We start from the raw sequence: 16670 nt of genomic DNA on the forward strand, positions 1-16670 counted from the left end.
TTATACTAATGTTACTATCGTATATATAGTTTATGATATGTATAATTTGTTCAAAATAAATAAATAAATAATAAAATTTTATAATTTTTTTTTTTTAAATAAAATATTTTTCTCAAAATGCGACACTCATACACGTTATAATATGAAGATTATGTTCTGCAAGTCAATAAATAAGCCACTTCTGTATTCTTACTCTGTATCCGGAATAGCACGGAAGCTTCGACTAACAAGAAACTTCTTTAGCGTGAATAATTTACGGTGACGGTACGTATCGGCGAAAGGATAAGTGGTAAAGTGGACGACCCAATCACGAGTTGGTGATCCTTTTCAAATATTAGTACAAGTTTAAAATTGGCATGGATTCGAGAAATTTATTCAGAGGATAAAATATATATACCGCTGTAAAGTAATATATATAATATATTTATATGTATTACTTTACAGTCGTACATAGGCATGGCGTCTTTGAGGTGCATGTCAGTCACCTCCACGTGGTGCACCCTGGGCAACGGGGTCGACCAGCAATCCGATGTTTTTTTTCCGGATTGCTTGTCGATCGCGGCTGAGACTGACGCGGCGGAAGTGTCGCGGGCCGCTCCTGGTATTTCTCTGTTGAGCAGAGTGGACCAGCGGGCGGCTTCGTGGCAAGTAGGAGGACTCCGGGGTCCTTTTGGGCCGCCAGAGAGAGGAGGAGTCGGTCTCCGGGGTCCTTTCGGGCTGCCGGAGACAGCCTCCTGTCTGTCTGTAAGGAGTAGAGGAGGAGGGAGAGGCGGGTTCGCCCAGTTTCGGAGTCGATGCTGGGTGGACAGACTTCGGTCACCGCCTTCTCAAACTCGTTTCCCCATCCAGGCGCCAGCTTGTGGTGGGACCGAGGGCCTTGCCTTCACCGGCCGGGCCAAGAGGAGAAAACCTCAATAAAAAACAACCGGTGGGTCGCTCATCCAAAGCGACGGCCGCAGGCGGGGTCGCGGTGGTGTGCTAATGCGTTCCCGTAACCCCGCATGGTGGCGGGGTTACGGGAACGAGGATGTTTTAGTGGGTAGGACGGCTGGCCTTCTGCCCCGTGAGTCCCACATACCCGTCCCGGTCGTGTCCGGGCGGGAGGCGTAAATGCCTTTCCTCCTCGAAAAAAAAAGGCATGGCGTCTTTTCTCTATGACAATAAATATCAATAACATATGGATATATATATTTTTGCGTTAGAATCAATGTTGATTATTATATCAGTATCAGTGTTCTCTGAAACAACTGATACTAGAAACGGAACAGAGCAGAATTCACCCCACGCGAGGGCGATTTACACCTGACTATATATTTATATAAATACTCAATACAAATAAGTTTTAAGCAAAGGAAAAAAATTATAGTCGCGTAAACTAATACATAGAGGTATTTAAAGTTTTATTTATGACATTACAACGCCATCTATCGAAGCCAACGAATACTTCTTCTTCGTTAGCGAAAAGTTCGGGAAGTTTACTTTTATAGAATTTTAGAATTGCACAACTTTTATTTTTTATATACAGTTTTTTAAGTAAATATATTTTTAATCCTGTAAATCTTTCGAACTTTCTATTAAGATAATAACATGGTAGTTTCAATTAAAATGAGCCATTTTTGTCCTATTTTTAATGAGTAATCGAGACAAAACTCGTCATAAAACAAACGTATCAAATAAGCAGCTTATAATAAGATCTCTATAATGACAAATCAAACAAACGATAAATATCTCTGTCTCACAACGCTCTCACATATAACGTCGATAAATTAAATAGCATTGGAACACAATTGAGCATTTTAGGATTTATAGCCCTCGTCAGACATTCTCTTCTTATATATACCAATTTTTCAAAAGCTTTTTTAAAATCTACAAAGTGAAATTTCTTTATAATATTTGTACTTCTCAAAACGTTAATAATACAAAACATTTCTAAATATGTATACATATATTAAATGACACTGTCGGTAAAAACTCGTCTGTATAATCTTTTCAAATGACAGGAAGAGTAAAAAAATAAAATAAACACTAAACCTTGGTTTGACTTGATAGCATTGGTAGAAATCTAAAATAAAATCTATAGAATTCATTATGGATTCGTGAAAAATGACGTTTTGAATGTCGAATGTCTTCTGCCATTGAAATAGGCTGAACGTTCGATCTATATAATACTATTATATATTCCTAATATTTCTATTTTAAACTCACCTTGAGCATAGTAAGTATCTTCTGCGAAAGCTCGTAGTCGAAGTTGGTGTACTTGGAGTCAGTCATGTCGTAAATGAAAACTAGACCAGCTCGTTGTGTGTCGACGGACTGCAGCGCCACGTCCAACTGGTACACCACGCCCTGACACATACTCGTGAATGATTCGTTTTTATGTACTACAGTAAATAGTAGTAAATCTGTTGTAAATTATAAAATAAAAACATCTATATGTTCCTTTCAATGAAAAACAAATGGAGAAGTTACCTTCAGAATAAAATCTTAATGTACTCGAGAATATTTTTTTTTATGAATTAAAAAAAAATATTGAATGCTACATTAATATACTATTCAGAATTCTATTCTAAAGTTTTTGAACAATTAATAAATGTGAGCGTTAGAGTTCATACGAATAGGCTAAAAATAATCTTTTATTAATTACTAGCTACTATGCGACCTAGACTTATTTTCATTTTGTATATTGTTATCAGTCTCTTTGTATGATAAAAAATGAAAAAAAAATTACCTGTAGGGTTGTCTGATGTGTGGTTAGCGCAGGGAAATGCTTGTTCGCCGTAAACACCGCAATCGCTGCTCCCGTCGCATCTCGCGTGGGCTTAAAAAAACAAACAAATTACACATCTGTTTTAATTTATTATACACATATATATATATATATATATACAGGTATATTTTGGACAATTGTTATGTTTTAATTAAAAAAAAAATATTTTTTAAACTAATCATATAAAATTGATAAAATGTTAATGCGCGACGTCATTCTTAGACTAGGCGGGGCAGGACGTTCAGCGTTCAGAGATCATATGAATAACAAAAAAGTAGTGTAATTCTTTTTTTTTGTTATTCGAACTAACTTACTATGCACTTTAAAAATATATATAGTACGCAAAAATACTTCATTTTTGTTAAGGTATATTATATTCTTTTTTAACACCAAAATAATAAAAGTATATATTAATGAGGCATAATATAGTACTTCTATTGCCTATTTTTTTATTAAAAGATGCAAAATTACTATATTTAATAAATAAAAAAAAACAACACTACCATATTTTAGTCTTTTTTTAGTTTTCTGATATATATTAAATTGTAGTTTACTATATTGTATATAGATTCTTCTGAAAAATACTATAATTCTCAAAATAAACGTTGGCAACCCTACATCCAACGCCTTCAGAGCGAGCAAATAAGCATTAAAACATGACTAGTTTAAAAAATATATAGGTTCAGTCTTTAGGGTGAGATACGGCCTAATTTCGTTTTAGATTGTGATTTAACGTTGCAACCTTAATTACGAACGTAGGTTTTTGTATTTTTTGTATACTCTTAAAATTTGATAAAACGTGATCAAAATTAATTTTGGTTCATTAATTTAATACACACCAAAATTGATTACACTAGAATAAGTCTTTAATAATTATAATAAAACCTTACCAATATCGTAAATTTTCCAGTCTCTAGTTCGCTTTTCAGTGGATCCTCGAAGGGCTCGAATTTGATGAGTCCTTCCCTCCGGCGCGTTGCCTCGTGTTGCCGCCACAGTGTGTGTGCGCGCGCTACATCGAACTTGCGCGCGAGCAGGAACTTGATCGCGGTCGCTCGCGAAACGCACGCCGCACCGGTTTCACTTAACGCGTCGAGGAACGCCTTCGTTGCCTGGAAGTGAGGTATAAAAATTTAGATTCTCGGTCTAATATTATTTTAGCCAGGAGACAGCACCACCGACTCATAAATTTTAGTCTACAGCCGATTGATAGAAGTTTGAATGACGAGTGATGTGATTGATATATTTGTATTTTTGAATAAGTAGTCTCTATAATAATATATTATATTTTGATTATGAAAAAAACTTATTAACTTTCCTTATTATTTTGTTTTCTCAATGGCAAGAAAAAGAGAATCTTAAATATATTTTTTTTCATATTATAAAAATTGTAATATATTTAAATAAATACCCGCAGAAATATCAGTAATTTGCGAAGAAACATTTGTTCCATATCAAAAATAATATGTCTGTCCATGATTCGCACTTAACCCGGCGATTAATTAAGTATGCATTTATAACTATGCTAAGTTTATTTTATTGGTAAACAGTTGGTTTCTCCATTTCGTCACACTTTCTCAATCATGATATCGAAGAAGGGTATGGCTGAATCGTATTAAAGAAATTATAATCGTATGTCATACTTTGCTTAATATTTACTTATATTATAAATTCAGTTTACACTTTTGTGGGGGTATAAAACAACTTTTGAGTTTATCTTTAGAGATATAATTTATTATGTTAATTAGAAAGAAGAATGATACAGTTGGTGCCCGCCACCTTAAGAAGGTGGCGGGCACCAACTGGATGCGGAAGGCGGAGGACAGGGAGCTTTGGCGCACCTTGGGAGAGGCCTATGTTCAGCAGTGGACAACGATTGGCTGTTGATTGATTGATTGATTGATGTTAATTAGATGATCGATGCACTCTTTGAATTTATTTATTTTAGATATACTTTCGTTACTATATTTATTGCAAGTTTCGAACGCCAACAGAGAGGTAGTGCTCTATTTTCACCAGAAAAAAATAATACGATTTACTCAGCTTTATAATTTCCAACCACATTATATTGCACTTATAAGGTAAAACGTACACTAACGACAAGAGTATGAATAGTTATAACATGCTTAGTTATTAGTTCTTTTATTAAAACTTATTATAACTGTACTATTATTAAGGAAATAAATGATTGTAATATATTATATACAATTGTGGCTGTTTAGTTATATCAACGTTTAATAGGTAGCAAATTATAAATTGTTCAGTATCGCTTTGTTAGACAGTAAAATAAAAGTCTGTAATTTTGGGACTTGGAAAATTACAAAACATTAAGTTTAAATTAAACTTTAAGAGTAGACGAAAACACTGTCGGCCATGATGGTCAATCGATTAATTATTATTTGTGCCATGACGTCACGTAATTTGTAAACAAACTAACTTATTGTTTAAGAAAAAAATAAAGAGACTACTACAACACATGTTGCAGGCATTGGCTAGTAATTACTTAGTCTCTAAATTACAAACTAAACAAATCTGCAAACATTTTCTCTTTATATATGTAGTTCTTAATACATCTCGACAGCTTCGGAAACACCTTATAACTCGGTAACTTTGATTTAGATTTTAGGTACTTGATTGATTTATTGGAAACTTATTACTTTGAATATGACATCTAGTCTTGAAACTTTACGCGAAGCAGTGGTGGCCTGGTATTCATAACAAGGCATTACAGTAAAGTAACGCTACTTTACCCATAATATTTAGCATTTTCAATTCATAAGTAAATATAATAATTTAATTAATATATTATTTTTATAGAAATTATTTTAAAAATTGTAATTATTAACTTCTCTATATAAATATTTAATTTGAAGAAACATATTTCGTTCGATAATATCATCTATTAAAAGTAAATTGTTTATTTTAACTATAATATAAATTTACTAAAACTATGATACTATATTTATATGGACCACCATAAATCCAGATTTTATTTCTCATTTTAATATCTACATCAATTTAAGTGCGAATCATAACAAACGTGTTTTCCGGGAAATTAGTGTTAACTGTTTTCCTGTTGCCTCCCCGGTAACTCCAGTAGGAATTCCTTAAGATCACTATAACATTTACAGGTATCTGTGATTTACCTGCATTAAATAGACCTCATTAAGATACTTATTAAGATAATACCATATTCGATAATAATTTACATGAAAAGAGCCTGGCATAAGATTCAACCAAATTATTAATTATTATTGTACCAATACATACATAGTTTATCTTTTACCTTCCGACGCTTAAATAATCTTATTATACTAATATAACTGAAGCTTGTGCTAGGAGTGGGGACATTAATAGCCCAAGGGGTTTAGATCTAACTTGCGACTTCTCATCGCTAGACGGCCCGTAAAGCATTGCACTATTGACGCTTTTATTATGGCTATTTTAATCTTATACCATATACAACTATTTCAATCATGGCTAAAATTGAAAAAGCATGTTGAGCATTTTCAAATCTATAAGCACAACTAAACTAATTAGGCCTAACTAGCATCTGTGTGTGGATATTTTTTAAGCGCGACCCAGAGAGTATTATGTTGTATTATACAATAATAATATCGACTTATTAATTAAAAATAATATATTGTCGTTAAAAGATTAATTGAATATTTGTAAAGTCGAGGCGACTACCAATAAAAAGTTTTAAATTCAGTTTAGTTTGTACTGTGATCGATGTAAATATTTCTAAAGAACAGATTATGTTTAAACTTCTCTTGTTGTGTGAAGAATTTTAAAGCTAACGATATAATATCAGGTCAGGTCTGAGGTGTTTATTTCCAAACCGGCGGTAGATTAATGACAATAAATAAGTAAGTGTAACGCTTCTGTATTAAATAAAGATTTTTGATTTTGAATATATGTGTATACATATAGTGCTGCGGATATTATATATATATATCTAGTATGTATATAGAGAACCTCCTCCATTTTTTTTCGTCGTAAAACAATTACCTGTTTATTTAATTATTACAGAATATAAAAAATCATAAGAATACAAAAACATCGAAATATTTTAGATATTAATTATTAAACTCATATATAATAACCACCACTAAGAAAAGAAACGTATAGGCGCAACTATAAAACAATGTTTATAAAAAAATGAGCTAAAAAATTGCTTGTGTATCTATTATAATTGATGCCTGTAGTTTCGATTTTCATCTAACGTAGCAGAATTCCGATAACAGGCTAGTACAACCAGCCGCATTTGTTATAACTAGATTCTCTATACAAACAAATACACTTACAGCTTCATTATGATTTAAAAATAACACCTTTTTTATTTTAATATAGCTATTTGCAAGTAACCAAAACCAAAATAGACATGTTTTTTATTTTTGTCTGTCTGTTTGATTTATCTTTTCAACAAGTAAAAATACAAATGTAAATCGTATTATAACAGGGAAACAGTAAGCATAAAGATAATCCGATTTGGGAAACTTTGTAGGAAAGCCAACGTTGTAAATATATTACATATAAATTTGTAATTTGTATAATCTAAACTGAATGATGATAAAACCACGTGAAACAGTTGTTATAGTATAATACAATAACCTAACCTTTACGTGTCTGTGTGTAAAGGGAGGGGCTTATTCTTCCGGGATGTGTATCCTGTTCGGTGACCGTATTAGTATGAGCGGTCGCACACCGCTTACTTGCTTCCATCATGTGTACACAAAATAAATATGTGTGAGATTTATTGTTTTATATGTCGGACGGTCCTATGTTCGAACGACGCTTTGGCCATTATTATATTAACATTACATCAAATTTGTGTTAAATTAATTACTGTTTTTAATTTACAATCTCATTACGTAAGTTGTTTAGGTGGAAGCGATCGCTACACTAGCTGATATTTCTTTGTGAAAATAAGCCTATATGAGAAAGTAAACAGAAGTTTTTTCATTTCATATTTTGACACCATATATGTAACGTTTTGACACTTATACAATATAAATCACACTTTTTCCGATCAGCGAAAAATGAAGATAGAAAAAATACTCCATTTCTACCGGAGTATTGAAATAAGTATAATATCTATAATAAAACACAAACATTCACACAAAAAGAGAGTATGCGACAAAATTCAAATCTCTCATGGAGAATCATTATAAAAACGAAAGGCTGAGTAAGTACTCGTATCATTCGCACTTCATTCTTATTTCTTCTAAAACAAATATCATTTTAAAAAAATATATAAGATTAAAATATGCAAGAATTTCTTTAGAGTTTAATTATATCGACAGACGAAAGCAAATTTGAATTATTCGGGGAAAAACGACGATCTAGAGCTTGGAATAAAACTGACGAAATCGTTTTTTAAAAGTATATTAAGTTTGTGGATGTTTTGCTATATATAGATAAGCGCAGCAGAAGTATTTATTTTATAAGCACGAAAATGTTGATATGAAATTGAACAATCCTTTTTGAAATACTACAGTTATTATTAAAATATATAATAATATATATTAATTATTAACAATAAAAACTGATTTAAAGGCTGACTCGATCAAAAAATGTTACGGTGGTGTGGATGAGAAATATAAAACAAAAATTAATAAAATGAAAATCACTTATTAATCATCTTGATATTATTAAGAACTTGATATCACCGAGTTTCCCATATACAAAAAGCATGGAAACAAATTAACTTGTGGTTGTAGTAGTCATTTTTATAAATTAGGTTCGTCGTTGCTTAGCAACAAACACAACTAGGGTTGCGAAATGGTCGGGATTCGCCAGAATTCTCTCAACATTTTACATAATTTTGAAACTATCAGTATAATAATTTTTAAATTGGCGCGCACTTTCACATTAAGCAAAGTCTTATACCAAACACAGTGGCAACCTAAAAATTAAGTGTATTTGAATAAGTTATGTCTACTCATTATAAAATTCAACTTTTTTGCCATTTTTATTTAGTATAGGTATTTATGACTCCCGTCAACAAAGACAAAATCATTATTGAATTTACAATAAATTCTAAGAAACTTATTAATGCAGATTTCTACTATTTCACTTCAATTTATTATAAAAATGCACATAAATTTATTGACCAGTTTTGTTACTTGATACACATTTGATAAATATATACAAGACAAACAATTGTAACTCAAACAATATGACTGCCACTAATCTAGTATTAAAAGTGTATTAATGAAGTGTTATATTTTTCCAATAAATATAGCCTATAGAATAACCGTTTAAACAAAATAATTATGATAAACTAAAATCAACTATTCACCTAGATGTTCTTGTACGAAATAACTATTATATAAAACCGAAATTAAAACGTAATGATATTGTAATATGACGTACAAAGCTTGACAATCGAATTTTAAACGAAAATTTTAACACCACTTTAATACGCATTCAGCCCTTAAAATACGTTCCGATAAGATATTATAATGCATAATTTTTGTATACAAACAGGTTTACGTAATGATATCGCGAAATGTGTTATAAAAATATTTAAAATGTGGACACACGATCGCGCGCACTCGGCCACAAATTGCAACTGTCACAGCATAGACAAAAATCAACCAGTGAGGCAGAACGTTAAACCCTAACAAGACGTAAACAAAGTCCGTCATGAATCAACCACGGACTTTCCTTATTGGGTACACCATAAGCATATTTATTATAATATTATAATCAATTAATAAAAATGTTAACGTACCGCACCATATCATGATCAATTACTATTTTTACCTTCACCTTATTACCCGATAAGGTTTTTACTACATTAATACCTAGTCCTTAAAAGAAAACAAATGAAAATTTTAATGTTTTGATGTCTGCCCATGAATGACCTCCTTTCACGAGGTTCATTTCATTTTGTGCAATGCCTTTAGAAAAAGTAACATAAATTATGAATGCTTCTTGATAGTTTAATATTTAAGTAGGAGTGTGGTATCTATTCAGTCGGAATACATCATTAATACCAGTTATTTAGGTACATCCAGTTATTATATCAGTACAAATAAATAATAATAAGTACACTTATCGGTAAATATAACTTATATGTACAGCTATAATAGAAGCTCATAACAAAAACTACGAAGCACCACGGAAAACTATTTTTTGTAAATAATCATAGTCTGTGCGGTTATTACGTGAAAACTATAAAATATAAGTAGGTACGTATTATTAGCTAACAACGATCTTTGATTTAAACCCACCTGTTGGTATGCCGGTGTCAAATCTTGCAACTGAATTTTAAACCAATTCCATTCCAGACCGATAGAACTGAAATTTTCTACTTTTCTGATGACAAACTGTCCATATTTATATCTAAACATTTGCGAATAAAAGGATACTTGTTAAAAAAAAGGTTTATACTTGAATTAAATTATATCTTGGATATTTATTATCAAATGTTTAGCAATGATTTGAATTTAGTTCACATAACGAAATGAAACTAGTTTCACTGATATGTTAATTCAAACATAAATCTATGAAAAGGGAAAGTAATGAATATGTAGGTAATTCAATGATTCAATGAAGCGAAAGAGAAATTATAAAGAACAAATAATAATAATATAAATATAATATAATAATAACATAAATATAATGTAATAAATATATAAATATTTTAGTATTATTTAATCCATACTACATAAGTCGAGATGGCCCAGTGGTAAGAACGCGTGAATCTTAACCGATGAACATGGGTTCAAACCCGGGCAAGCACCTCTGAATTTACATGTGCTTAATTTCTGTTTATAATTCATCTCGTGCTTTTCGGTGAAGGAAAACATCGTGAGGAAACCTGCATGTGTCTAATTTCATCGAAATTCTGCCACATGTGTATTCTACCAACCCGCACTGGAGCAGCGTGGTGGAATAAGCTCCAAACCTTCTCCTCAAAAAAGGGAGAGGAGGCCTTAGCCCAGCAGTGGGACATTTACAGGCTGTTACTGTTACTGTAATCCATACTAATTATATAAATGCTAAAGTAACACTGTCTATCTGACTTGCTATTACACTTTCTCGGCTGAACTATTGAACCTATTTTGATCAATTTTGATTTGTCCTAGGAAGGACATAGGCTACATTTTACACCAAACACTTGCGAGCACCTCCTCTATAAAAAGCGGGTGAAGCCGAGGACGAGGACATTTTTTTTTTTATAATTTAAAATTATCTTCAGTAATTTTCTAATAGGTTAGTCATCTTTAATTTATTTCAAGAACAAGCGAATATTGTTAGCGTGAAATTTAAGTAGACTCGTAAAATTTAACCTTCCACGACAGCCTTAAATCGATAACACATGTTTTATGTAATTATAACTGAATATGCTTTAGCGTATTTATATCATAAGAATACATAATATGAGTCAGCCGATACGACCCCGTCCGCTTCTTTTGCGTGGGAGGACGACAATATTGTTATAATGCGTAGGTGATCCATAAGAGATCAAACTTTAAATTTGTTCTATTTCAAGCAATAGAAAAACATATGAATAAACCTTTCAGAATATTATATATTACATTAATTACAAACGCAACGTATAAAATTTTATAAATTACCTATTGTCAATGTTCATATTGATGAACACTAGTTATATGAAGATTCTTCTAAGAAACGCCTTGTGTACACAAAACGAGTGAGTGGAAGTATGACGCAACAATGTTCGATTGAAAATAATATCAAATTCAATTGAAATTACGATTGAATTTAATAATGATCGAAGAGAATTTAACGTCTATTTGAATATTCTCACTAGAATTTTATTTACGCAAAATAGTATTAAATACAATACCGTTTTATTGAGCAGGAAGTGATTTAATCGTATTAAACAAAGATAAACAACTATTTTATAACTGTCACTCATATAAATTGAAAGATAAAGTGGGACAAGGGAGGTATAAGCCGAGCCTGTGAGACGGGTCCGTTGCTACGGACATGCTTCCATTAGCACATTGTCATCTTTTATCAACGAGCGTGAAAAAACTGTCCTATTTTTTTAACAATGGAATATATTAAATTAAATATAACATAATTATAATTAAATATGACATTAACATACATTCACAAGTATTCATTTAAGCACGCTTAACTTGATATCGAGTTAATTTCTTTATACTTAATAATAAATCTATAAATAATATTTAGTGTCTATCTGTGATTTTAAAGAACTGCCTCTTTTTAAGCTTTGATAACTTGGAAATCGCTATAATAATAAACCGAAAGTGCTGTTATTTTTATTGTTGTCTGTTTATCCGAGAAAATCTTCAAAACGGCCTAAAAGTTACATATGCAAATAAATAATACAAATTTAGCGCGGATAAAACCTCGGGACACTACTTGTTACAGAAAAAAAATTAAAGTCTCACATCAATCACCAGTTATGAAAAACGATAGGCGGCAACAGGAACGAAATAAACCCTATTAAAATCGAGAAAGAAAATTGTATTATACCTTATATTTAAATAAATTACAATGTAAATGAATATATAATATATAAACATGAAAAATCATATACAGTGTGATAAATTAATGAAGTCTGTAATACAACTGGATGAATACCGTCCTCTTACCGTCACTCACACTTAAACCGAGCGATTTATTGCGAGCAGTTTCCGTTCCCACGTAATTTCCATTTCATCTTATACCTGCAATTTATTGACTTTGATTCATAAATAGATTTAACGGAAGTTTCGAAAACAACGATTATATTTACGGCAGACCACAACGGTGTACTCGCATGTGGCTAAATATACCGCCACAAGTAAACAATTCTACAGCGCATTTAACGTGGTCAAACTGACGTAACTATTTCATTTATACGTTAAAATCTTTTTTAATTAACTATTTACATTTATTCATGCGCCACTACTAAGAACCAACCCATTGGACTTAGTACCGACGTTATGTCATACATCATACAAATTATAACCCCAGCAATACAAAATACACCTGTTTGACGATAGTTAAGATGAAGAGTCGGTGTCAGCTACCCAAACGGACATGAAAAAAATCATACTACTTACAAATTAGACCATTGCAGTAAAAGACTACTACGAGGGAAAAAAAATAGTGTTGATTTTGCAAAGGTACCGAGTGAAGCGTGTGAGCGACTACCTTTATAGTAATATTGTATGAAACCTCGTAAGGCGAGTACATCTGAAGAAGTGTGAGAGAAGTCGATAATTTCTACAAGCCGTCAACACTGATTAAGAATCAGATACAAACAGAGACGAGGCGGATGTCGCGACCGGTCGTCGACCGTTCAATCGATAGCCTATACTATTTCCGAATTGGCTACATTGGGCTGAATAATTACTTTGAACACATAATAGGGTTTAAAGTTTTGTTTCAAGTGAAAACCACATGTTAGCTTATATTCAATTTTCACACGCACTTAAATTAAATTAATTTTATTGTAGGTAGTACAGCTTTGTTAGTACCCACTAGATAGATTAGGGTAGGGTAGATTCATACTTATCATTTATACTACAGGCAAACATAAATACTTTGTACTGTTGTATGCTGGTTTGAAAGGTGAGAGGGCCAGTTTAATAACAAGTACATAAAATCCAAGCTTCCCTTGTTTGCGGCATATATACATTGTAAGAAGTGGTTTATATTCTTTGCAATGAGTGTCTATAAACAATTAAATTCTTTACCAAAATAGTTATAATTACCTACTTAAAAAGGCGCTTTTATTTTGCACTAAAATTTAGACTAAAATATTTTTGAAATAACAATTGATATTTATATCATATATAATTATTTATGTATTAAATGTATAAACATTTATAATGTTTAAATTAAATTAAACAACATAGTTTATCATACAAAAAAGAATAATATCATACAAATAACATATCAAAAAAGAGGAAAAATATGATTCTCACAGCTATGAAGTTGCTAGCGTAGTGCATTGGTGCACATTGGTCCACATCAAAAGGAAAAGAGGGATTTTCCTTTTTGACATTGGTAAGATAATATATGTCCTTTTGACAAAACTATAAGCCATTGAGCATTTAATTAAATATCCCTCATTATCATTATTCATCATCATTGGTCATTTCAACTTACTTTGTTCAAAAGTTCTTTGTATAAGTACTAAATCAGAATCAGTTGTCTTATCTTTATGCTGTTTATATTCAATTTCTTCTAGAAGTACCACTACACAATTATAAAGTATTGAGCTGGTCTATAGTTGACGAGTCAATTGCCTCTGTTTCAATTGCTTGCAATCTCATTCACAAGGCAGATGGCAATGTACATCACCAGAAAACTTATAACTAAGTGATGATTACCCAAATTAAAATTATTAGAGCTAAAATTTAAATTGAAAAGATCTCAGTATGGGGGAAAATGTAGAAAAACTTTTGAAAACATTTTGTAAAGTGCAATTTTGTAAGCGTCTGTAGTAAATAAGTGAACAATTTTTTTCTTATCAATTAGATATATTCTTTTGTATTTATTATAGTGATCCAATATGATTGCTTTTTCGTTGTTGAAATATTTGGCCAGTAAATATTGTTGCTTAAAAATTTAGTAAGAAATCCAAAATATTGAATAATGGGTAATAATAATGGGTAATAAAATATAAATAAACCACATCGGAACGAAGTACTAGATTTTACTGTGGATATTTCTTTCATTAATATTGTTATTGTACATACATTATAAAATATGAAATTAAGAACAGTTCTTATAAAACAACACAGTATACTTCATTCCCGGCTTCAAAGTAACATTTTAATGTTTCTCACCAATATATAATATATGTATTTCAACAGAATACTAACGCTATAAACGAAATCAAAACAAACACTGATGACATGGTAAACGACGACAAAAGTTAGTAAAACTCTTGTCATGAATAACTTGTTCAGACAAAATTTTCAAAATACACAGAATTTGAATAAAGAACCAATAAACAGAGAGAACGGTATAAGCCTTTATCAAGAAAATATTTTAAAAATTATACTTACCAACTCTTGATCGGGTGACAAGGCCACCGCCATCTTTATGACTGCCAGTGTCCACAGACCTACAGATTAAGGATAATGTTATTTTATTTACAATTTTACATGACTGACTTGTCTCTACATTGAATGTTACCATAACAATATATGGATATTCTTAAAAAAACTTTTATTTTAAAACTTATTATTGCTTATAATAGATAAATACTGCGTGAAACATCAAAAGCCCATATTGAAATGATACTTAACATTATAAACAATATCATTATTTTTTCCTACGATTTTTAAATAGTTATTTAAAATTAATAGAAAATAAAAGTGATGTTGAAAAATGACATGAACTAAAGCTTTATTAATATAAATAAAATGTAATTCAATATCTGTCAAACACATTATTAAAAAACGGGCTAAACAATTACATTTCATAGATACCTTTTCCTAGAAAAAAAATTTAGTTGTCACATATGCCAATGTCAAATTAATGTCAATGTTATGGATAATACAATAGGTAACTAACTACTTCCCCAAATAGGTTAAGTCCTATCTGCCGTATTGTATGTATTAAGTTTGGAGTGTCAAGTGCTCTTAGGGTATTCTAAAATAACTACAAGTTATCTAAGAATAAATAAATTAGTCGATAAAAATGTCAACACGATGGTATGTTCCAAATACGTAACCAATTAGCCTCAAGCGTCTGAACTACACTTTAAAAATAATGTTTATTGAATTACAGGTATCCTATATATCAAAAAGGAAATCCACAATTAAGAGTATTTTTGCCTAATTTTTGGATGAAATTGGTACGATCGGAAGGTAAACAACAACCAAACAAAGTAACCTTTCATTGCTCAATGGAAATGACAAAACACGATGTCAAAAATTATATAGAGAAAATCTATAATGTTCCTGTAGTGAACGTAAATACTCGAATTGCTATGGGAAAATTTCGAAAAGACATTGGAAAAGGCTATGTTGTGAAAGATGATGATGTAAAGTTTGCCTATGTTACTTTGGTAAGTGCTTTTATAAATAACTGCAGCTTTGTATATGCAATCTGGTAGGGCTTTGTGCAAGCTCGTCTGGGTAGGTACCACCCACTCATCAGATATTCTACCGCAAAACAGCAATACTTGATATTGTTGTGTTCCGGTTTGAAGGGTGAGTGAGCCAGTGTAATTACAGGCACAAGGGACATAAAATCTTAGTTCCCAAGGTTGGTGGCGCATTGGCTATAAGCGATGGTTGACATTTCTTACAATGCCAATGTCTAAGGGCGTTTGGTGACCACTTACCATCAGGTGGCCCATATGCTCGTCCACCTTCCTATTCTATAAAAAAAAAAAAAATCTAAATTAAATGAATTATCTTAACATCAGTAAAGTGTTATTATGGTAAGAACTATGTCTTTAAAACTTTTTTTTATGTAACATATTTACATTCAATTTTAATTTTATTAATAACATGAAATCTAAAAGACATGTTAAATTTTAAATAATACTATTGAACTTGTGATATATATGTATATTTATTCTTATTTAAGTTTTACTTGCTTCTTGAATGCCTCATTGGTCTTTTGGCTACATGTAAGGCTGCAGACCTGGAGGTCCTGGGTTCAAATGCCAGATTGGGCTAATAAATAAATATATTGAGTTTTTCTGTCGAAAATTCTCAGTAGTAGCCTGGAGTCTGGAAATAGCCTTGGACAGAATGTAAAGCCATTAATGGACTGAAAAGAGTTCTGCACCTGAACTCTTTCCAGTCGTGTTGGATTGCTGTGGCATCAGATTATGAAAGTTAGAGAATAAAGAGTGCACCTATGTTTGCTCAAAAACACTTGTGCAATATCTCCTGCGTAGTTAGCTAATCTTTCTTGACATTAGCCGCCATGACCGAAATCG

The 16670-nt window shown here is 31.5% G+C and overlaps 2 protein-coding genes across 5 annotated transcripts in view; one reads left to right on the forward strand and one right to left on the reverse strand.

Moving 5' to 3' along the window:
• LOC126773144 (tyrosine-protein phosphatase non-receptor type 9-like) overlaps positions 1–14827 on the reverse strand; it is a 48097-nt gene extending 33270 nt beyond the window's left edge. Inside the window, exons 1-5 of one of the 4 annotated variants that reach the window (XM_050493780.1) lie at positions 14779–14820; positions 12370–12444; positions 3658–3879; positions 2729–2818; positions 2206–2346 (exon numbers count right to left, since the gene is read on the reverse strand). In XM_050493780.1, the coding sequence (XP_050349737.1) occupies positions 2206–2271 (66 nt within the window). In that variant the 5' untranslated portion in view covers positions 2272–2346; positions 2729–2818; positions 3658–3879; positions 12370–12444; positions 14779–14820. Of the gene's footprint in view, positions 1–2205; positions 2347–2728; positions 2819–3657; positions 3880–4178; positions 4197–10008; positions 10026–12369; positions 12445–14778 lie in introns of those variants that run through there. The other 3 variants (XM_050493778.1, XM_050493781.1, XM_050493777.1) reach the window with 3 other exon arrangements.
• LOC126773154 (probable 39S ribosomal protein L23, mitochondrial) overlaps positions 1–16670 on the forward strand; it is a 176580-nt gene that overhangs the window by 159516 nt on the left and 394 nt on the right. The window contains exons 2-3 of the mRNA XM_050493790.1: positions 15375–15429; positions 15506–15785. Of these exons, the coding sequence (XP_050349747.1) occupies positions 15416–15429; positions 15506–15785 (294 nt within the window). The 5' untranslated portion in view covers positions 15375–15415. The remainder of the gene's footprint in view (positions 1–15374; positions 15430–15505; positions 15786–16670) is intronic.

Source organism: Nymphalis io, chromosome 14, assembly GCF_905147045.1.
Source record: "Nymphalis io chromosome 14, ilAglIoxx1.1, whole genome shotgun sequence".
In the NCBI taxonomy this organism is placed as follows: domain Eukaryota; kingdom Metazoa; phylum Arthropoda; class Insecta; order Lepidoptera; family Nymphalidae; genus Nymphalis; species Nymphalis io.